General features: G+C 42.1%; 1 protein-coding gene across 3 annotated transcripts in view; it reads right to left on the minus strand.

Moving 5' to 3' along the window:
• The window catches only part of slc7a11 (solute carrier family 7 member 11), a gene marked incomplete at its 5' end in the record, with an annotated part of 43,887 nt that overhangs the window by 19,424 nt on the left and 1,548 nt on the right, over positions 1–22,915 (minus strand). For 2 of the 3 annotated variants that reach the window (XM_034199064.1, XM_034199063.1), the window contains 3 exon segments: positions 5,952–6,077; positions 6,859–6,974; positions 18,086–18,212. In XM_034199064.1, the coding sequence (XP_034054955.1) occupies positions 5,952–6,077; positions 6,859–6,974; positions 18,086–18,212 (369 nt within the window). 3 annotated transcript variants of the gene reach the window in all.

Below are 22,915 nucleotides of genomic sequence, written 5' to 3' on the forward strand. Positions count from 1 at the left end.
TGCAAACAGTTCTTACAAAAGACGAGGAGTGATATAGCCGAGACATTAACAATACCAATTGTCATAAAAGTAGATGGAGTAGACTGAATGAATAGAGATATAGTCAGCCCTATTAGGAAATGCATTATTCTGTAGAACACAGATATGTCAGATGGATTAAAACACTCAATGTAAGAACTCTTCTGTCGTATACAGGAGCTCACATTTATGAACACAAACTGCTCATACAGACACATTAAACAGCCCGAGTCGTACTGAGGTGTAGAGAGGCGTGAATTGTTTGTGATGATGATCACTGCATGCATAGGGGTGAATATAAATAATACAGGGCTGTTGAGAGGCCCCAATTGGCTGGACATTTGTGTTAATTTGGTTTAATACAAATGTATTATTAAGCACCTTGTCAATTTTCAGAACCCAAGCAACAAATCAGGACTCTTCTTACCGCCCTTATTACATTACATTACATGTCACTTGTTAGACGCTTTTATCCAAAGCGACTTACATACTCAGTACAGTGGGCAATCCCCACAGGAGCAATTTGGGGTGAAGTATCTCAGGGACACAACGACATGCTGACTGTAGTGGGGTTTGAACCTGTGACCCCCTGATCCCAACACCAAGGCCCTTTCTCATTTCTCTAACTCCCCTCCTTGACTCCCCTCCTCGACTCCTATCCTCGAGACTTAGTTCCGCCCACAGGAGATGCGAGCGGAGGAGCGGAGGAGGGGAACCGAGGAGGGGAACCGAGGAGAGAGGAGGCGAAGCAGCAGGCGGTTAGAGAAATGAGAACTCCTCTCCTCTGAGCGGTCATTTTAAAGAGACGTGCATTAATGATGACAGGAGGCACAGCAGCACTCTGTCTGATGGACAGATGTGTTCATGACCACTTATATATTTACTTTAATTCATTCACAGTGCGGTATAATGAGACAATAACAGGCTACAGATGCGGACACACACACACACACACACACACACACACACACACACATATATATATGTATATATTTATATAAATATATACAATTTCAGAATGAAACAGAGCACTCTCATAATAACGTAACACTATCAGAGACTGGATATACGATATACCCCCCCCCCCCCTCTCCCCTCTCTGGTCGCTACAATGAGGAAAATAAATTACGGGCCAAAAGTTTTATTTACAAGTATTAAAAGTAAGCAGAGGACACCAAACCAACTGAGACCTGTCTGTCCGCTGCATCTACCACACACATCTACACCACACACACGCACAGCTCCTAACCTAAAGTATATAATCAGGCTATAGCCGTTGTGTATTTTATTATGTGAAGCACTAAATGGTCTTAGAAAAATATCGACTCTTTGTTTGTAGATATCTACTAAACTAAAGCAAATAAAGAGAGTAGGCCTGTTATACTGAGTGATATATATTATACACACTGCTCTGCTTTCTGCACGGACCTCACAGCTGTTCTCTCTGGAAACATCGCAACGCGATGAAAGCAGTTTCTAAAATAATATCCAGGGGATGCATGCAGAGCTGTCATTGGCTGAGATATGTCCGGCCGGGCGTCACGACTCTTTGAAACATCTCTGTTCCCGGAAATGCATCCAACCGTGGAGGACCCATCAGTGTATCCTCGGTTAGTTCTCCTCCAGAGAGCCTCCTCGACGCTCGATCCTCGGTCCTCGAAGTGCATTTAGAGAAATGAGATGTCCTTCAACATGGCGCGCTGAAATTCATTTCCGGGTCACTACCGGAGGACCGAGGAATCGAGGAATCGAGGAGGGGGATTTGATGAAATGAGAAAGGGCCCAAGGCTCTATCCACTGCACCACACGCCCCCCTTATCATTTGATTGGATATTGTTTCGCCGTTACTGTAGTGCATACTCACAAAGACATTTGCAATTAATCCAAAGATCACAAAGACACTGGAATACTATAAATACGGAGCCTTGGTGTTTATCAGTATTGTAAATGTCGTTTCATTAGGGTTAGGGTTTTAAAGGTTACCTACAGTATCATGCTATTTTTAAGCAATAGCATAGTCTCAGATATATACAAATATATAAAAAACATGTCTATGAAGTGTTTTGCTCAAAATACCAAACAGATCACCCATTCTAGCCTCATAAACCACATCAAGGATTATTTATGAAACAGTATGGAGCTCAAATGCTTTTTCTCTTGCGGGTAAAAAAGCAGGAAATAAAAAGGAACTCACCTTACCATAAGGTGAGTTCCTTTTTATTTCCTGCTTTTTTACACATGCTCTCTCCACTACAGGTTAGCTCTGAGTGTTAGCGATACTTGCTAATGTAAACAAAGACCATATTACGTCCAAAACAGTCGGGCATTGTTTTCTGATAGCAACTTTCTGATAGGGCCGTGGGTCCACATTTCCGATATATAATCAGGTATCAGGGTCAGAGGAAGAACCTAGAGCTGGTCTGCAGCTCAAGAACTCTGAATACTTTAATGAGAGAGCATTCCCATTAACATGTATATGATATGTCATGACAATGCTGAATCCAGAAATCCCCAATGCATGTGTAAGATTGATGTTCACAGTCAGATGTTGCAGGGAGGTGTTCTGAGGGTGCAGGGCCCCCTGAAGCCCCAGCTGGTTGTTGCTTGTGTGAGCAGCTGTGTCTCACGGCCCGCGTGGCCTCGGGGTTATATTTACACTGCATGTTGTTGTGTAGGACAAAGGAAGCCATGTCAATTGTTACAGCTGAGCAATTGTTCCTTTTCTCCGTTGCGTGTCCCACTGCGAATACCACCCTTCAGAGTAGTTAAACAGCGTAAAATACACAGTTTATGTGCTATAGCAGGGGTGTCCAAACTACGGCCTAGGGGCCAATTGTGGCCCGTTGTCCATTTTGAATTGGCCCTCATCAAATTCAAAAAGTATAATGGAATATGGCCCACTTTTCAAATAAATTCAAGTTTAAAACATTTTCGAACAAAAACCACAATAACTTGAAATATACCCATCATATTTTCCCTTAATAAGCAATCTGAGGCTTCTGTTTTAAGGAATGAGCTGCCAACACTTTTTTTTAACGAAATCAATGAAACCCTAAAGCAGGGGTGCCCAACCTTTTTTGAACCGAGAGCTACTTTTAAAGTTGCCAGTCTGCCGAGATCTACCAGTCCAAATAGAGAGGCGTAGCCATTACTGACAGCCTACTACCAGGTAACTACACACTTCTACTTGTATAAAACTGACCTTTGTACAATTAATACTTCATAAAATACTGCAGATCCTTTATCTTACCTCTTTCTAATCTACACACATACAAGTGTTTAACTGAAGTTACACAACAGTGTTGTTGATACAGAGTTGGGTCATGTTTTCAAGAAACATTGAACAGTGCTGCCACATATGACACAGGAAAAAGAGAAAAGACTCTGAACCCTTTCTTTGCCATTATATAAAAATAGTGTTGCTACAAAAGTATAAATTAGGCGTACTAATAAGACAACTCAGATCTGAAGCTACACAGGAATCTGCTGCCAAAGTGCAATAAAAAAGACAAAATTAATAGAATCAAACCCTTTTTTTGTTGCATTTTAGTAGAGTATAAAAAGAAATGCCTTTAAAATAGGATGCAAGCAACACTAGTTTCTTAACCTGAATTGATAATAGACTATAATCAATTTAAACAGAACAGATCTTAATGTTTGCATTCTTATACAATTTTTTACAATAATTATCATGAATAACTTCAAACAAACTAAAACTTACAGCTGATTAATAACGGTATCTAACTTAAGTTTTTATTATATCAAAAACCTGTTGAAATGCTACGGTTATTTTGACTGTCCCCCAAAAGCGCGTCGGCAGCCTCCAGGAATGCTTCTTTCACAACTTCGCCGTCTTTGAAAGACTTCATGTGTTTCGCAAGAATGTGACTGACACGATAAGATGCTACGGAAACAGTTCTAAATTGGTTTGAATCCTACTTAAAGGACAGAAACAACTTTGTTTCTATAGGTAAATACACATCTGAGTTGACAAATATGACATGTGGGGTTCCTCAAGGCTCCATCTTGGGGCCTCTTCTCTTTAACATCTACATGCTACCACTGGCTCAGATAATGAAAAACAACAAAATAAGTTACCATAGCTATGCAGATGACACACAAATGTACGTAACAATTTCACCAGGAGACTATGCTCCAATTCAAACACTGAGTAAGTGCATTGAACAAATCAATGACTGGATGTGTCAGAACGTTCTCCAATTGAACAAAGATAAAACTGAGGTAATGGTTTTTGGAGCCAAGTCAGAACGTATAAAAGTTAGCGCTGAGCTTCAGTGTGCAATGTTCAAAACAACAGATAAAGCCAGAAATCTAGGTGTAGTCATGGACTCTGACCTGAGTTTCAACAGTCACATTAAAACAGTTACTAAATCAGCCTACTATCACCTAAAGAATATATCTAGGATTAAAAGACTAATGTCACAGCAGGATTTGGAAAAACTTGTCCGTGCTTTTATCTTCAGTAGACTCGACTACTGCAATGGTGTCTTCACAGGTCTCACTAAAAAATCTATTAGAAAGCTGCAGCTGATTCAGAACGCCGCTGCTCGAGTCCTCACTAACACTAAGGAAGTGGATCACATCACTCCTGTTCTGAAGTCTTTACACTGGCTTCCTGTGTGTCAAAGAATAGATTTCAAAATACTGCTGCTGGTTTATAAAGCACTGAATGGTTTAGGCCCAAAATACATTACTGACCTCCTGCTAAATTATGAACTATCCAGATCTCTCAGGTCTTCAGGGACTGGTCAGCTTTCTGTCCCCAGAGTCAGAACTAAACATGGTAAAGCAGCGTTCAGTTATTATGCTCCAAATATCTGGAACAAACTCCCAGAAACCTGCAGGTCCGCTGCAACTCTGACTACTTTTAAATCCAGGCTGAAGACTTTTCTTTTTGTCGCTGCTTTTAATTGAACTATTCATATCTTAGACTGCACTGTAACTTTTATCCATGTACTTTTTCTTTTAATGTTTAATTGAACTATTCATATCTTAAACTGCACTGTAACTTTTATCCATGTATTTTTTCTTTTAATGTTTATTTTATTAGCTTTTCTTTTTAATGACTGATTTTAAATGCCATTTTCTTAATGTCTTTCATTTTTTGTAAAGCACTTTGAATTGCCTTATGTTGAAAAGTGCTAAATAAATAAATAAATAAACTTGCCTTGCCTTGCCTTGCCTTGCCTTGCCTTGCCTTGCCTTGCCTTGCCTTGCCTTGCCTTGCCTTGCCTTGCCTTGCCTTGCCTTGCCTAGCCTAGCCTAGCCTAGCCTAGCCTAGCCTAGCCTAGCCTAGCAGCCTTGCTCTTGTTGTTGGGCCTGGTGAAAATGGACTGCTGTGCATTTAGCTGTCCTTTCAGGCCCCTCCCCTTTTGGAGCGTAGGGCAGAATTAGGTGGGAATTCCGTCTCGTAGCGTTTGTGCACTGTTTTGAAATGCCGCTCCTAAATTACCCTTCTTCAATAAAGCCACGCTCGCATTGCAGATGAGACAGATGGACTTTGAATTGGAATAGATACAAAAATAATCATCACGTTATAGGACATTAACGATAAAACAGAATATTGTTGTTCTATTTTTAGACACATCTCGCGATCGACTGGGAATCTCCCCGCGATCGACCTGCCCTAAAGAGAGCTGTGATGTATGCTGTTGGTTTTCTTAAAGCATGTTCAAGTGTCAAGCCTAATGTACGTACATTTGATAGATTTAGCTAATTTATAACTTAACTTATTAGGCAATATACATCACCTCTAGTGAGTGGCCCCCCTTAATGCTTTTTTTTTTATGTGGCCCTCAGGGAAAAAAGTTTGGACAACCCTGTGCTATAGTATATTACTAATAGAGGCCATTAGAGGAGATGCTAATAATGGTGGTGATGATGATGCTGGTGGTGATAGTGAAGGTGCTTACCATTAAAGAGCTGGTACATTCCAGGTACTATGATGACACCCATGGCCAGCAGCTTGCAGAAGGTGAGAACGATTTGAATCCTAGCTGTCCATGTCACACTCATACTGTTCAGGTACATAACAGAAGCTACAGGGACAGGAATAATAGAAATGTTAAAGCAGACCATTTATTAAGTTAATTATACTTATTTGAACTCCTACCTGTCCTATACTGTGTTTCCAAAACTTTAATTTTCTTAAGGGGATCAACAAAGGTTCATCTTATCTTAACTTATTGAATCTCATCTTATCTTATACCCATTGTCGATATTCACTGCCAATGCAGCAAGAAGTGTCACCTTCATGGACAAAATCTGAGAGTTAGAATCTAGAAGTCAGGAGGGTTGATGGCAGCAGCAAAAAAAGTGCAGACCAAAGTTTGTGTCTCAGCACAATTCAACAGTTAATGTTTAATGGAGCTGTGTTTGAGTTGTTTGGGGCCTGGGTCAAGAGGAGCTGATGAAATGGGACTTAAATTAAAGCCGCCAAAACCAGTGCTTGTCATTTTATAATGTGTGGGTCTCTTGAAAATATCTTATTTAGTAAATCTTTGTGAGTTTAGTAAGTTCTTTGCAATTAATGTGTCTGAAGGTCTTGCAAGTGCTGTTAAAGTCATGAACAGAACTTCATCTTTTGATTGTTTCAAACAAGAACTCGTCTTGTGTCATGTTGGCAAATGGAAAAGACAGAGAGTGACAATTACTGTCTGCCACAGAAATGTAACTGTTTTCAAGTACAATCATGAAATACATTTTACTGGTATTTTCTTCTCTGTCTATAACTGCACAGAGGTTACAACGAGTCAAACTATTGTAGTATGTTGACATTGTTATGATGTTTTAAAGTAATGCTTGTCTAGGTATACATACTGATGCCGATGGCGGTGGCCAGTTTGACCGCCATGGGGGGGACTGCACAGGGCATGAACAGGGGCTCCAGGATGTACTGACCGAACGCCAGAGAGATGACCGCCATAGCTGCAGGCCTGGAGGACACACACACACACACGCACACACACACACACACACACACACACACACACGTACATTGAAATTGTTCACTTATAGTTATAGGGATGATACACAAAGAATGGTCATTCACAAAGCAGAGTTTTTCATTCGATCCCATTCTATTTCTCTCTGTTACTTGGTGCTCAGCAGCAGACAGACACAGTGAGAGAAGAGCTGAAGAAGAAAGTGGAGCATTTAGCAGCTAAGAGATATATATTTATTTCATGGGCCGGTGAAGACCCAAACAGAGCTGAATGTGTACTGAATTTTGAAAATGGCGGCAACTACAGTATGTGCGAGCAGTCGGGAATAATATGACACTTGTTAATACTATACTAATTTGACCACAAATGTACAATATTCTAAACATTATGAAAAGGTCATGGGGACTGACCAAGTTTGGACTTTTAAAATAAAATGCTCTATAAGGGGCGCTAGAGAGCCTGCTGGCAACTTCAAAGCCTTTTCACTGCAGATTTTCGCCATTCCCAATGTCTGTGCGAAATGTTCCTGCGTTTTCGAGCAGCCTAAGACCCTCAAGGCACATTTGTGCTCTGGCCCTAATAAATATGTGTATGTCTGGAGGTTTTGTAGGTACCCAGCTTTCTGCCAAAAAGTGATCTACTGTAAATGTCGGTCCTTTGTGTTTCCCTAACACTCTAATGCTTCAGATTGGGTAATCTGCAACCACTGTAGGAGCCAAAACGTTGATTTATTATTTGTATTTATTTAATCATTTAATGTATGTAATGGAGTATAATTGATTGGTGTCAAGTGATCATGATCCGCAGCCACGGCTGGGCGGAGCGGCTGATTGGTGCTGTGATTGCCTCAGCTGGTTAAAAGAGTCCTGCTGATGATACTCTGTGTTCTAGTTTGGTTGTGAAGCCACACGGTTTTTTGACCGCTGCATTGCACTGCAGAGAAGGATAACTTGGAAATAAATATACCAAAAGAAAGGTGACTGAGTGATGTGTGAGCGCGTCGGCCAGGCGCTAAAACCAAAGAACAAAAGGAGCTTAAGAAAGGTGGAAAGAAGGCTCGTTTAATCGTCAAAAACCCAGCTTGATGAGCGCTGGTCCGTGGAAACGTATGTTTTGAAAACAAGAACTCATAACAGCGTGTCAAACACTCGCCTTCGTTTTACTACGGATTCTACTTCCTAGAACGACGGTGTTGTGAAACGTGAATGACTGAAGGCAACAATCACTCCTCCCCCAACGACATCTGTAACGCGTCACTGCTGTGGAGCGTTCAAAGACTGTTGGAAACGTCTCAACTCAAGGCAAGACAATGAAAGTCCACAAACAATGAAGTAAAATTCAAAAGGAATAAACGTGTTGTCTTGAACAAAAATGGCAGACTTGGAAAGCTTGGAAAGTGACATTGACTGTGTGTATATGGAAAGGCTCAAACGACTGAAATCATCAAGGAGTGCAACATTGGGTGCATTGACAAGGAAAAGAAATGAAATCAGACAATTAATGGAAAATGTCTGCAATGTGGAACTGGTTAAGTCGAAAAGGGAAAGTGAGTTTACACAACTACACAAAGAAATGGAACAGTTAAATGATTCTGTTCAAGCTTTAATGTCCACTGAGGAGGAGAAAGAAATGGATCAGGATGAATGGTATAACCCCAAAGCAGCTGCCTTGGAAGAGTTTAATCAGGAGGTCTTAAACTGGATCGCTGATGCTCCTGTGTCCAATGTGGTCCAGACAAAAATAAAAGGACATACGAGTGTTGCACCTCGGGACAGTATTTCAAACGTAAAGAGTGTTCATTCACAAAGTTCAAGGAGATCCTCTTGGTCTTCTATCACATCTGCTAAAATAAAGTTGGAAAATAGAAATGCAGAATTGTTAGCACGAGCTGCTAGGCTGACTCAGAAGCAAGCACTGGAAAGGGAGGAAGCCGGTTTGAAGGCAAGAAAGGAACAGCTGGAACTTGAAACAGATATTGCAGCAAACACTGCAAAATTAAATGTAATCAAAGGAATGGAGGATTGTCATGCAGGCACGTACCAAGCAGGAGACAGAATGAATGAATATTTGGATCACTCACTGTTTGTGAGTACAGCATTAGAGCAAGAAAATGCTCATTTGAATGCTAACAAGCATACACCAAACATCAATAAAACTGCAAATGCCATTAATAGTGAAACACAATTCATACCACAACGTCCTGAAAGTTCAACTTCATCCAGCACGTCTTCTAGCAAGGGAGAGGGCAATATGAATAACTTAATAAGCATCATGGAAAAACAGACCATAATAACAGAAACAATGGTAAAGCAGCAGAAACTTTCTTCATTACCCCCGCTCAGCATTCCTACCTTCAACGGAAACCCTTTGGACTATCGGTCCTTCATAAGAGCATTTGAGCATGGTATTGAAGAGAAAACAGAAATCAGTAAGGACAGGCTTTACTTCTTGGAGCAATGCACTATTAGCCAACCAAGAGAGCTTGTGCGCAGTTGCCAATATATGCAATCTGACAAAGGATACACGGAAGCAAAAAGGTTGTTGAAGCATCATTATGGAGATGAATATCTTATCGCGACAGCCTACATCGACAAGGCTCTCAATTGGCCATCTATTAAACCTGAGGATCCACAAGCTTTAAAAACCTTTGCTGTGTTTCTGAATGGATGTCTCAATACAATGGATAGTGTGGAATACATGGAGGAAATGGATCACCCAATCAACATGCGAGCTGTTCTTTCTAAACTCCCATATAAGCTTAGAGAAAACTGGAGAGCTAAAGCTTGTAACATACAAGATGGAAACAACAGAAGAGTTAAGTTTGAAGATCTAGTGAAGTTTGACGACCATCATGCTAGAATCCTTTCTCATCCAGTGTTCGGAAACTTAAAGGAAATTCCAAATACATCAGCAAAGACAAGCTACACATTCGTTCCTGCTACTCCCAGCGCAAGGTTCAAACCGAGATCTCCAGAGTTATATAAAAGTGGTTTTGCCACTAGTGTATCCCCATTACCTCAGAAAGAAAACTGTAACCGACACAGTGACACATCCCAATCAAACCGATGCATCTACTGTAAAGGAGAACACCATCTTTCTGCTTGCAATCAGATTCTCAAAAACACCCACAAAGAGAAGTTGGAATTCCTCAGAAGCAAAGGACTTTGCTTTGGATGTTTAGAAAAGGGCCACATGAGTAAAGGATGCAAACAAAGACATACCTGCAAAGAGTGCAATCTCACACACCCCACTCTGTTGCATTTCAGTAATATCGAGTCGAGCAAAGGAAAGGTAAAGACTGTTGCAAATGCTTTAGTGGATATGGATAAAGACGATTCACGGGAGGAGGATATTGGGGCCGGTGAGCCTGAAGGCACCCTGGCTATCGTTCCTGTGAAGGTGAAAACAAAACAGGGTAATACCATCATAACAACATACGCCTTTCTGGACCCAGGTAGTACGGCTACCTTTTGCACAGAGTCCATTCTACAGCAGCTTCAAGTGACTGGACGCAACACGAAGATACTCTTACGAACAATGAATAAAGAGGAGTCAGTTAAAACATCTGTTGCATGTGACCTTGAAATATGTGGTCTAGAAAGTAACCAGTATGTAGCACTTCCACCTGTTTATTCACAAAACAAAATACCAGTACGAAAGGCAAATATTCCCTCTCAGGAGGACGTGGGACAATGGGAATACCTGAAAGAGGTCAATATACCACAAATTGATGCAGAGGTTGGCTTGCTAATTGGGTGCAACGTGCCAAAAGCTCTAGAGCCATGCAAAGTCATAAACAGCCAAGGGAATGGCCCGTACGCTGTTAAGACCATTTTAGGTTGGACAATAAATGGACCTCTAGGAAGGTCAGATACGACTCGTTGGATTAAGCCAGTCGTTACAGCAAACAGAATTTCTGTTGTGGAAATCGAGGAATTGTTGAAGCAGCAAGTGAAGCTGGACTTTCCAGAACATCAACACAAGGAGCGTCTGGAAATGTCAAGAGAGGATCACAAGTTCATGGAAAGTGTCTCTAATTCTGTCAAGTTAGTAGACGGACACTACAGTATTGGACTGCCATTAAAGGAAAAAGGACTTGATTTTCCCAATAATAGACGTGTTGCTGAACAAAGAGCTTTGAACCTAAAAAGAAAATTCCAACAAAACAACAAATTCTACAAGGAGTACAAAGAGTTCATGGCGGATGTTGTTGATAAAGGTTTTGCCATCAGAATGACACCTGAACAAAAAGACAAGGCAAATCAAAGCAAAAGGAGCTGGTATATTCCACACCACGGCGTGTACCATCCAAAAAAGCGTAAACTGAGGGTGGTTTTTGATTGCGGTGCAACTTACCAGGGCACATCTCTGAATGCACGTCTTCTCCAAGGCCCAGATTTAACCAACAGTCTTATTGGTGTCCTTACAAGATTCCGGCAGAAGAACATTGCATTCATGGCAGATATTGAAGCCATGTTCCATCAGGTCAAGGTGCCAGAGGAAGACTCAGATCTTCTCACATTCTTGTGGTGGCCCGATGGAGATCTCAGTAGTGAGCTAGAAGAGTACCAAATGGTTGTACACATCTTTGGAGCAACATCCTCGCCTAGTTGTGCACACTTTGCCCTACAACAGTGTGCAAGAGACAATGTGGATGACTTTAGCCCAGAGGCTGTCTCTTCGATGCTAAGAAATTTTTATGTGGACGATTGCCTAAAATCAATGGAAGACGAGAGGAAGGCAGTGATAATCGCTCACGAACTTAAAACCCTGTGCAGTAAGGGTGGTTTCAAGTTAAACAAATGGGTAAGCAACAGCAGAGCTCTACTACAAACAATACCCGAGGAAAGTAGATCAAAGGAAATCAAGGATCTGGATCTGGATAAAAGTACCCTACCTGTTGAAAGAGCTCTCGGAGTTCAGTGGTGCACGGAAACGGACTCATTCCATTTCAAATGTACTCCTCAGGATAAACCACTTACCAGGAGAGGTATTCTGTCAGTAGTGAGCTCTATATTTGATCCGCTGGGTATGTTGTCCCCTGTGATCCTCCCTGCAAAGCAAATCTTGCAAACATTAACAGGAATAAGGCTAGGATGGGACGAAAATATTCCTGAAGAATGTAAGGAACAGTGGTTGAGCTGGCTACACCACTTGCAATTACTGAGAGACTTCAAAGTCAAAAGATGCATCACACCACTCAACTTTGGAGATCCAGTCTCAGCTCAGCTTCACCACTTTGGAGATGCTAGTGAAAGTGGTTACGGAACAGTATCTTACCTTCGCCTGATGAACAAAGCAAACGCAGTTCATTGTTCCTTTATCATGGGTAAGGCCAGAGTAGTTCCACTCAAACCTGTGACCATCCCAAGAATGGAGCTTACCGCTGCCACTGTAGCCGTCCGGATGGACCGAATGTTACAGGAAGAGTTGGAGCTTAAACTCCAGCCATCCGTGTTTTGGACTGACAGCACGTCTGTGCTGAAGTACATACAAAATGAAACTACAAGATTCCACACCTTTGTCGCCAACAGAGTCGCAGTCATTCGATCTGCTTCAGAGACTTCCCAATGGAGGTATGTTAATGGTTGCCTGAATCCAGCTGACTGTGTATCAAGGGGAATCTCTGTAAGTCGCTTTCTGAGAGATGAAACCTGGTTAAGGGGACCAGAGTTCCTTAGTCTCCCTGAGCATCAGTGGCCTAAATCTCCAGATTTGACTCTAACAGCCAGCGACCCTGAAGTCAAAGTTTTTGCCGTAAGTGTCAACCCCATGGAAGAAAGCTCTAGTACAGTGAACAAGTTGCTCACTTACTATTCCCACTGGCATCGCCTGAAAAAAGCTGTGGCCTGGATGCTACGCATAAATCCGCTCTGATGGCGAGGGCAAAAATGGATTTGAAGGAAAAGAGAGCAAAACATGAAAAAGGACCTCTCACTGTTGAAAACTTGGAGGAAGCGGAAGCTGCCATAATTCAGTTTTGTCAGTTCGCTTCATTTAAGGATGAGATAACTGCGCTAAAGAAAGGACTTGCAGTCAAAAGGAGCAGTCATCTTCACAAACTGGCACCCATTCTGCAGAACAACTTGGTAAAAGTTGGCGGAAGGTTATCGAAATCCGCAATGCCAGCCGAAGCCAAAAGCCCAATTATCTTACCTGCAAACAATCATGTGACTCAACTCCTCATCAGACATGTCCATGAGAACATAGGGCACAGTGGAAGGAGTCATACTCTGTCAGGTTTAAGGCAGAAATATTGGATTCCTGGAGGAAATTCTGCAATCCGAAAAATCCTCTCTAAATGTGTAACCTGCAGGAAACTCAGTGGTGTAAAAAGTCAGCAATTCATGGCAGACTTGCCGGAAGAAAGAGTTACCCCTGATGATCCGCCCTTCACAAACGTGGGCGTGGATTTCTTTGGCCCATTTGAGTTGAAACAGAGAAGAGCCACAGTTAAAAGATACGGTGTAATTTGTACCCGTCTAAACATCAGAGCAGTTCACCTTGAACTTGCACACAGTCTCAACACTGACTCTTGCATTAATGCCATCAGGAGATTTATTGCAAGAAGAGGCCCTGTCAAGGTCATGAGGTCAGACAACGGAACCAATTTGGTTAGAGCTGAACGTGAACTAAAAGAAGCAATACAAGAGTTAAACCACACACAAATCCAGAACAAGCTTCTTAAAGAGGAAGTAAACTGGATATTTAACCCACCAGCAGGCTCCCACCACGGAGGAATCTGGGAAAGACAAATCAGAACCGTCAGACGCATTCTCAGTGCCCTCACGCAAGAACAGAAGCTTGACGAGGAAGGACTTGCCACACTTTTCTGCGAAGTGGAGGCGATCATAAATGATCGACCCATAACGACTGTTTCCAACGACCCTGGAGATTTAGAGCCCCTCACTCCAAATCACCTTTTGCTGCTCAAATCAAAACCATTTCTTCCGCCTGGTGTCTTCAATCCGAGCGACTGCCACGGGAAGAGAAGATGGCGCCAAATTCAGTACATGGCCAACTTATTTTGGAAGCGATTGACCAAGGAATACCTACCGGAACTCCAAATAAGGCAAAAGTGGAACAGGAAAAGGAGGAATTTCGCAACCGGGGACATTGTCCTTATCGTCGACGAAAATGCTCCAAGAAATTCCTGGCTCATGGGACGAATAACGCAAGTCTTGCCAGACTCGAGAGGTTTTGTACGACAAGTGGAAGTACAGACAAAAACCAGCACACTCTGTCGACCCATCACAAAGCTGTTACTACTGGTCGAGTCCCAAAATGACCTCTAGCCCCCTTCCCCTCTTGCACCACACAAGCACATTTACACACACGGACTCATGTGTTAATACACATTCGCCCTACAAAGGGTCAGAAGCCCTGAACAAATGTTTTGTATTGGCTCTCCATTTTATGTTTATTAGTAATTGTCATGTGTGATTCCATAACAATTAGGGGCCGGAGTGTAGGAGCCAAAACGTTGATTTATTATTTGTATTATTTAATCATTTAATGTATGTAATGGAGTATAATTGATTGGTGTCAAGTGATCATGATCCGCAGCCACGGCTGGGCGGAGCGGCTGATTGGTGCTGTGATTGCCTCAGCTGGTTAAAAGAGTCCTGCTGATGATACTCTGTGTTCTAGTTTGGTTGTGAAGCCACACGGTTTTTTGACCGCTGCATTGCACTGCAGAGAAGGATAACTTGGAAATAAATATACCAAAAGAAAGGTGACTCTGAGTGATGTGTGAGCGCGTCGGCCAGGCGCTAAAACCAAAGAACAAAAGGAGCTTAAGAAAGGTGGAAAGAAGGCTCGTTTAACCACCAGTAAGCTTAAAGAGATATATGCAATTTTATGCAACAGTTACAGTTTTGTGTCACTTTCAGTTACAGTGTTGGCGCCAAAACTATATTCTTACGATTAGAAGAAAGGTCAGTGTTTGGGATAAAATAAGTATGCCCTTGTTGTCCCATAACGTGACATAATGTAAATTACGTGTGTGTGTATATATATATATATATAACTACATCCCTATACCCCCTCAGAGTCTGCGGTCCTCAGACACGGGCCTGCTCTCCATCCCCCGCTCTCGCCTTCGTACTGTGGGTGACAGGGCGTTCAGTGTTGCGGCCCCCACCCTCTGGAATGCACTTCCTGCCGAGATCCGGAACGCTGCCTCACTGGACATCTTCAAATCCTCACTGAAAACACACCTGTTCACCATGGCCTTCAGATCCTAGTCCTTTCCTGGTCCCCCGGCTTCCTTTATTTTATTTTATTTATTTTTTGTTTTGTTCGCTCCTCATTGTCTGTTTTGTTTTGTCTGTCCACCATGTACAGCGACCTTGGGTCCCGTGAAAGGCGCTTTATAAATTCCATTTATTATTATTATTATTATTATAGTATGCCCATCAGCCTACTACTCTGTAATACAGAGATTTGTGCAATCTTGTGACGTTAACCATCTAAATGTAGAGAAGACTGATGGTGTGGGACCCAAAGGCAGTGGGTGAACAAAGGCCGATAGTTATCCACAATGCACCCATATCTCAGGTCAGCAGCCAAAAATACCTGAGAGTTCACATTGATAGTGCACTAAGCTGGAGGGTCCATGTTGATAGTGCACTAAGGGGCCTACAGAGTAGAGCAGGAGTTCATGCTTTTCTTTACCACGCAGTGATGGAGAGCATCATCAGCTCACAGTCTGCATGATAACCTCACTCTGCAGCTGAATCAAGATCGCTCGCCTCAGGCAGACTGCCAAGAAAAATGATGGGGGTTAAAAAACACCCATCCCCCCCTAAACATGTATGAGCAGTCACTCATTAGAGAGGCACAACAAATTACATCTGATCCCCCCCAACATCCTCCACCCAGAGCTCTGGCTCTGACCTTCTGGTAGGAGACTCAGGTTCCTCAAAGCAGGCTAACACACACTGCCAGGGTCCATTCAGCTTCTCAAGAACAAATGTAGTGTGCAGTTTAAATGTTGGCCATGAGGGTTGTGCATTAGGTCGCCATTCTCAGTAGGTTGTCTGTGTATACGTGTAAATGCAAACTGTGTACATGTACATAAGTCATGTGAGAATATGCTATTGGCTTTTATCATGCACTATGTAGTATTTAAAATTGTTCTATCTTTTGTGGAACTGCAGAATGAGTCCAACATTTATTTACGGGTACAATCAAGTATATGGTATTATTTCGTATCGTATGTTACCTAACTTGCTTACATAGTCGAAACATTAAACTGTGGTATTCCGGGTTATGTTTGTTTGAGCCATCCTGTCCTCCCACCTACGTTATGCGTTACCACCAAGTCACTGGACGTCCTCCTCTGCTCCTATTATTCTAACTATACGGCCACTATAGGTTCACTGTCTCGTATTTGTATCAGCAACATTGTAAATAGATTACAATGTCTTTCTGAGCGGGTGTAGTTGTAGTTCTATTGCCCCTTAGGGCCCAACATTGATAACAATTGTTCTTGTACTCAGCATACATATGTAATGTTCTTATTTAGATTATAGCAAACTAAATGTTGACAGTTCAGCTATCTCCATGAAGAGCAATAAAGGAATATCTCCACGTATAAAGCCTGTGACAGCATTTCACAGGTGAAGGAAACTAGCTATTGAGTGGACTGGTTCCAGGTTTTATTGTTGTCATTACTATTGTATAAGGTCAAAAAATAAATTACACTTTGGTTTTCCAATCACATTATTTTCAGAAGGCAGATACATCAATACATAACAACTACAAACAAATAATAACATAGTGCAAATATATTTCCACTATCTTCTTAAAACTGAGTATTTGTAAATGTTCTGGAAATATGTGTTAAGCCCAGTTTCCACAATGACTGGAGACCAGAGCCTACCATAACACACTCTGAAGTGGCAGCCTTCAAAATGTACTCATTCAGCACATATGATTATGCGGTGTGTGTGTGCGTGCGTGCGTGCGTGCGTGCGATGGCCAGCTAAAGGCTTGGCTCAATAAGAAGGAAATAACGTTGGCTGTGCCTCAGGCTCATATTATAGCTCATCAGTGTTTCCCTCTTCATTTCCCACAGCAGCACTGAGCTGCTGAAGCCGGGGAAATCTGTGCGTCTCCCTCGCTCTTGTTTTCATTTGCGGTTCCCACCTCTGTTCATTTCCCATGCTTTCATTGAGTCCCATTAGCCCGAGGTCAGCATAAAATTGGGCAGTTCACTAGACTGTTTTCACTACTCACCTTGGCTGTGTACATGCACAGAGAATGTTCTCACCTCACAGCTCGGAACTATTAAGGGATCTCAGGATTTCTGTTACCTCTAAGCAGTGTTTAAACTAGTGCTGCCAAGATAGTAAGATCTACCAGCACTAGGACCAGAGCAGGGGTACTCCTTTAAATTGTATTGTTGTTTTTTACCATTAATACAGATTATTGTTTATCCTTTATCCTGGTGTTTCGAATTCCTTCTTTTATAATTTAACCAGCTCATCAAGGGACGCGTGGAGCTGGGGTGGGCTTCAGACCACCGTCCTCAGCACTCCAACAGTTTGAACAAACATATAGCTGCCAATAGCTCCAAGTAAGTCATTCTCAAGGCCTCACATGATGGATTATGGGTGAACATATTCCCATTTGGCTGGAGTGGATTTCATGATAAGCATCTCAGAAAATAACCTGGTTTCACTGTATTATACTGTTGGTATGATTATCATGATAGGTATTATCAACAGTTACAATGACCCTTAAAGGAATGATAAAGCTGAACTAAAGGGGCTCTTTAGTGCTTCAGAGCAGGTGGAGCACAGTGTGTTATCTGCTGCTGGAAACCAGCATGTTGAGAGGGCAGAGAGTGAACCCAAAGAGTGAAGATGTGGGCCCTAAAACTGAAACAATGAACTGAGTAATGCTAAGAAGCTCCATACAACTGCTGCAGTATTAGGTAATCATTTTGAGTGGAGATATTATTACAATAAGTCCCTTTTACATGACACATGGTCATGACACATTAGGTCTACATGGCAGACCTAATGTTGATGTGAATTATTGATGAATGCAGTTTTATGGCTAGGTTCAGTGAGGATTAAGGAGGCATACATTACCTGATAGCAATGAGCTCGGCCCATAGCCTTATGAAGGCCATCTGAGGTCCAAAGGCTTCCAGTATGTATGTGTAGTGTCCACCAGACTTCTTTATACAGGTCCCCAGTTCAGCGTAGGACAGGGCCCCTGCAGGGACAGAGGGGGAGGGTTATCTCTGGCTCTCTAACAACAAGGTGGGTTAAAGTGTCTCAGCCACATCTTCCCTGGCCCCATGATCAGCCACACATGACTGTGGGAGCCCCCATAACTCAGAAAAACAGATGTAGGTGAACATATTTCAATTATATGTTAAGGGAGTACGAGTTATGGAAAGCGGGAAAGGGGTTAAGGAAGGGTATTTGAGGATAATGTTGCTTGGACCTTTCATTACTGTGCAGAAACTAAAGGATTTAAGGATCCTGCAACAATATCTCGTGGAAAACCCAGATGTGCCTGGCATTACTTCAGTCTTCCTATAGTTTTATAATGTTTTCCCAGGTTTATAATTGAATCAAGAGGCGCTTTCACACCGGAGTACTTTTCCCAGGAACTAGGCCGATAGTTCTTGCGATTTTGGTTTCACACCAAAAAGATCTGGAACTAGAACCTAGTTTGCGCAAACCTTTTCACCCCCAGATAGTCCCTGCTAGAGAGTAGGTACTTTCCTGGGGAGGAAGTGGTTTGTGGGTGTGTCGGCCACACTAACAATTTCTGATTGGCTGGGTGAATTGCAAACCACGGCCCGTAAAACTCCGAAAGGTCTTGTGAAGCCGCCATTTTATTTGCTCGCATTTGCATTATTAGCATTAGCCCATCGCACCAACGGAGAGAGACTAACTTATGGCAACACGAAAGAAAACACGGGAGCGGTGGAGTGACTAGGAGGACGCTACCCAGCAGCTTCTACTGAAGCCAGTCCCCAACTCCGGCGGACTACGGGACTTCGGGTGGCAGTATACGGCGTGAAGTTGTTTGCGGCCTGCCAGTAAACCCAAAGCAGAAGAAGAAGAAGTGACGTCAGCGGCTTAATTTGCCTAATCCTCCCTCAGGGACTTATTCCGGTGTGAACACGATCTACTAGGACAGTTCCAGGGACTAAAGAGTTCGGGGGACTAAGTTCCGGGAACCACGTACCGCAAAGTACTTGGTGTGAAAGCGGCTAAGTTGCTACATGTACTTTATGATCCACAACAGAGTTTCAGGGAGCAGGTTAGGTGGAGGAAGCCTGGAGAAAGAAATTCTCTGTGGTAGGATGAGGCAACAAAGCCAACGGTAAGGTTAGTGAAAGATTGTTGTCTTAGTTAAATGTAGTTTAATGTGCCTCATCAGGGGCGGCGGGTACTGTAGGCTAGGGAAGGCTAAGCCTTCCCAAATATTTTTGTCACTGCATCCTGGTAAAATAAAAATATAATGTATATGTTTGTGTCTTTGACATTAGCGCTTCTATGCAGCCATGCCCTGTGCACTACGAAGCCAGTTCAACAGACCCTGGATATGTTTGAGTTATCTTAATCCTAACAAACGAGATCTCGCTAAGCGGTCCTACGACGCTGGTTATCAACTCGGTAAATCAAGCCAGAGTTTCTCTCTCCAGCTGAGAGCGCGTTCACGTGAAAGGGGCGTGGTTAGCTACATTTGACCAATCACAAACAGGGACAAGTGTACTGACGGCGCAGCGTCATACTTCATTAATGAAAAGTAAACTAATATTAGACAAATATGAACTTTAACCATCCATGACTTCAACATATTATATAACCTGCAAGGAGAATACAGAACAACTGGTTAAAAAATAACTACAGATTGTTTGAAAGCGTACAACAGTTTTATGATATCACTGCCCCATCGACACTAGTGGATCTGACTTTAATTACATTTGACTCGAGTGTTTCGTCAACGTAATGACACTGTAAGTGTTTCACGGCCAGATACGGCTCGAGAAGCTGACTCAGATAAGGAAATATTGTGATATTATATGATCGATGATCTGATTGAATGTGATATGAATGATAAGTGTGACACGTAGGAGTCTTCTCTGCATACGGCAGTTTAAACTGTATTTCCTCTATCCTGTAATATGACTCGATAGATTTAAACTCCGCACACTGAGCTCTGATTGGTCAGCAGGCGGTGCTTTCAATGAGTTGATCTATTTTCTATAGACGCAAGAGGCGGGCAGCATCAGGTAAAAAAAAAGTGATTTAGCCTTCCCAAACCTGAACCTCACGCGCCGCCTATGTGCCTCATGTCTCATGCCTGAAAACACTGCTGGCTTTTTCTGTGTTAAAACAGACCATGATGTTCCTTTAGCCTTAACCAAGTGCTGTGAGAGCCCAAAAATATGCAATAATGCTGAAATCAGCAGATAATATATAGTATAGATTGTTTAAATATATGTTGTCATTGAACATTTTACTTATAAGTTTAGTATCAACATTTTGTCAACAGTTCCTCACTATAGTTGCCAGCATAGTGAACCCGGAAATGTTGAGTACACCAGTTTTATGTTAGAAATGTATAGTAGTAGGGTTCCCAGCACAACAGAAACTGCCTGATGCTAATCCGCATATGTTGGGCAATTTGCACAATTAGCATAAATGGTCTTATTTAAAAATGAATGGCATTAAAGCCTATGTAAACAATAGTTTAAAAACGACAACATGTGTGTGCACCACATGTGTTTGTTAAATTTAACGTTAGTGCACGTTAGTTAACATAAATAATTTAGGGCCGGGACTCGATTAAAAAAATTAATCTAATTAATTAGAGGCTTTGTAATTAATTAATCGAAATTAATCGCATTTTTAATCGCATATAAATATTTGACCTGAGAACAGTGAGAAGCAATTTTTTTCACATGGATTTTAGTATACCATTAGGCGCATTCACACCGCAGTACTTTTCCCACAAAGATTCATGAGAACTTAGTTCATGAGAACAAATGAAGCCGCTGACGTCACTTCTTCTTCTTCTGCTTTGGGTTTACTGGCAGGCCGCAAACCACTTCACGGCGTATACTGCCGCCCAAAGTCCCCGGCCGGAAGTCCCCGGAGTTGGGGACTGGCTTCAGTAGAAGCTGCTGGGAGTCCCAGCAGCTTCTACTGAAGCCTTCCGAGTAAATCGCCAGAACGCCGACACCTCCTCATCTCTACTGCTCCCATGTTTTATTTTGTGTTGCCATAAGTTAGTCTCTCTGCGTTTCTGCGCTGGGCTAATGCTAATAATGCTAATGCGAGGATAATAAAATGGCGGCTTCACCAAACTTTTTGGGAGTTTTACGGGGCGTGGTTTGCAATCCGCCCAGCCAATCAGAAATATAGCTCTTTTCTCACAAGAGAGCCGTACGAAAGTCCCTGCTCTCTAGCAACTCTCTGCTCTCTAGCAGGGACTTTCGTGGGGGTAAAAAGGTTCTCAGTAACTAATTTTAGTACCGGCTCTTTTTGGTGTGAACCATAGACTGTATGGTGTGAACGCGATAAAAGAGGCTAACGTCCACGCTAGCTTCCACGCTAGCTGCTATATGTTTTTGCATTGAGGTGATACTTGAGGCTTGATGTGCTGCGGTGATATGCGAATTCCTTTTTGCATAATTTGCACACAACCGTGCTCTTATCGACGCTTCCATCCGTCCGTTTTTTAAAACAACATTTCCCACTGTTGTTCACTGTGGTTTGTTGTTGTCTGAAGTCATGAACGTTAGTTGGTGCTCCAGTATAATCGGTACGCCTGAAACTCATCCAGTGAGAAACGTTCCGCGGTGCAAAAATAAGTGCGATTAAAATGCGTTAATTTTTTTAACGCGTTAATTTTTGTGTAATTAATTAATCTTAATTAACGCGTTAAAGTCCCGGCCCTAATACATATATTCATATGGTTAGCTAACTCACGTTTTATTTCAATCTAATTCACCACCAGAAGACCATAATCTATATCATAATCTATATCCTCAATAATAATCAAATGTTCACAAGTCTCAATAGATCTTCAACTAAATGCCAAATTAAATGTATGGAAATTGCTTTATGTGTGGCTAGGAAATGCACAACAGTAACATGGAAATCTGACTCTCCTCTCCTCATTGATAAATGGTCTTTAGAAAGGAACAGTTCTATTCCTCTTGAAAATATCACATATAGTCTTAGAAAAGGATATAACACCTTTCTGAAGATCTGGCAGCCTTATTTAGAGTTTATAGGTGCATCACTTACGCCACCATAGGTATATCATCTGATTAACCAACAGGCCTGGATATACAGTAGCACTGTGTATGTGTAGTATCTCGCTGTGTTTTGATCTACGCAGGGACTTTTGTTTGTCTTTTGTTATTTGGGGGGATGCTTTGCGTTTTATGCTACATGTTTTTTGTTATGTTTAATTGTTACATAAACCTGAAAATTATAAATAAAATATTAAAAAATAAATAAATAATAATAATCAAATTGCCTTACATATACAGTTCATCAAATACAGAGCCTGCTTATTAATGTGTGGTTCAGGAAACCATTGTTACACTGATGTTTTCAGCTATCATGTTACTTAATGGTCATTTGTTTGATTTTCGAAGGCAATCATGCCATCTTGCTGTCTCTGTCATTCTGCACACACACACACACACACACACACACACACACACACACACACACACACACACACACACACACACACACACACACCACACACACACACACACACACACACACACACACACACACACACACACACACACACACACACACACACACACACACACACACACACACACACACACACACACACACTGCGATGGGCGACTGTGGCTGCGAGGGAGTATGGTCGTCTTTCAACCAGAAGGTTGTGGGTTCGATCCCAGC

The sequence above is a fragment of the Gymnodraco acuticeps genome, unplaced genomic scaffold, assembly GCF_902827175.1.
Source record: "Gymnodraco acuticeps unplaced genomic scaffold, fGymAcu1.1, whole genome shotgun sequence".
Classification (NCBI taxonomy): Eukaryota; Metazoa; Chordata; class Actinopteri; order Perciformes; family Bathydraconidae; genus Gymnodraco; species Gymnodraco acuticeps.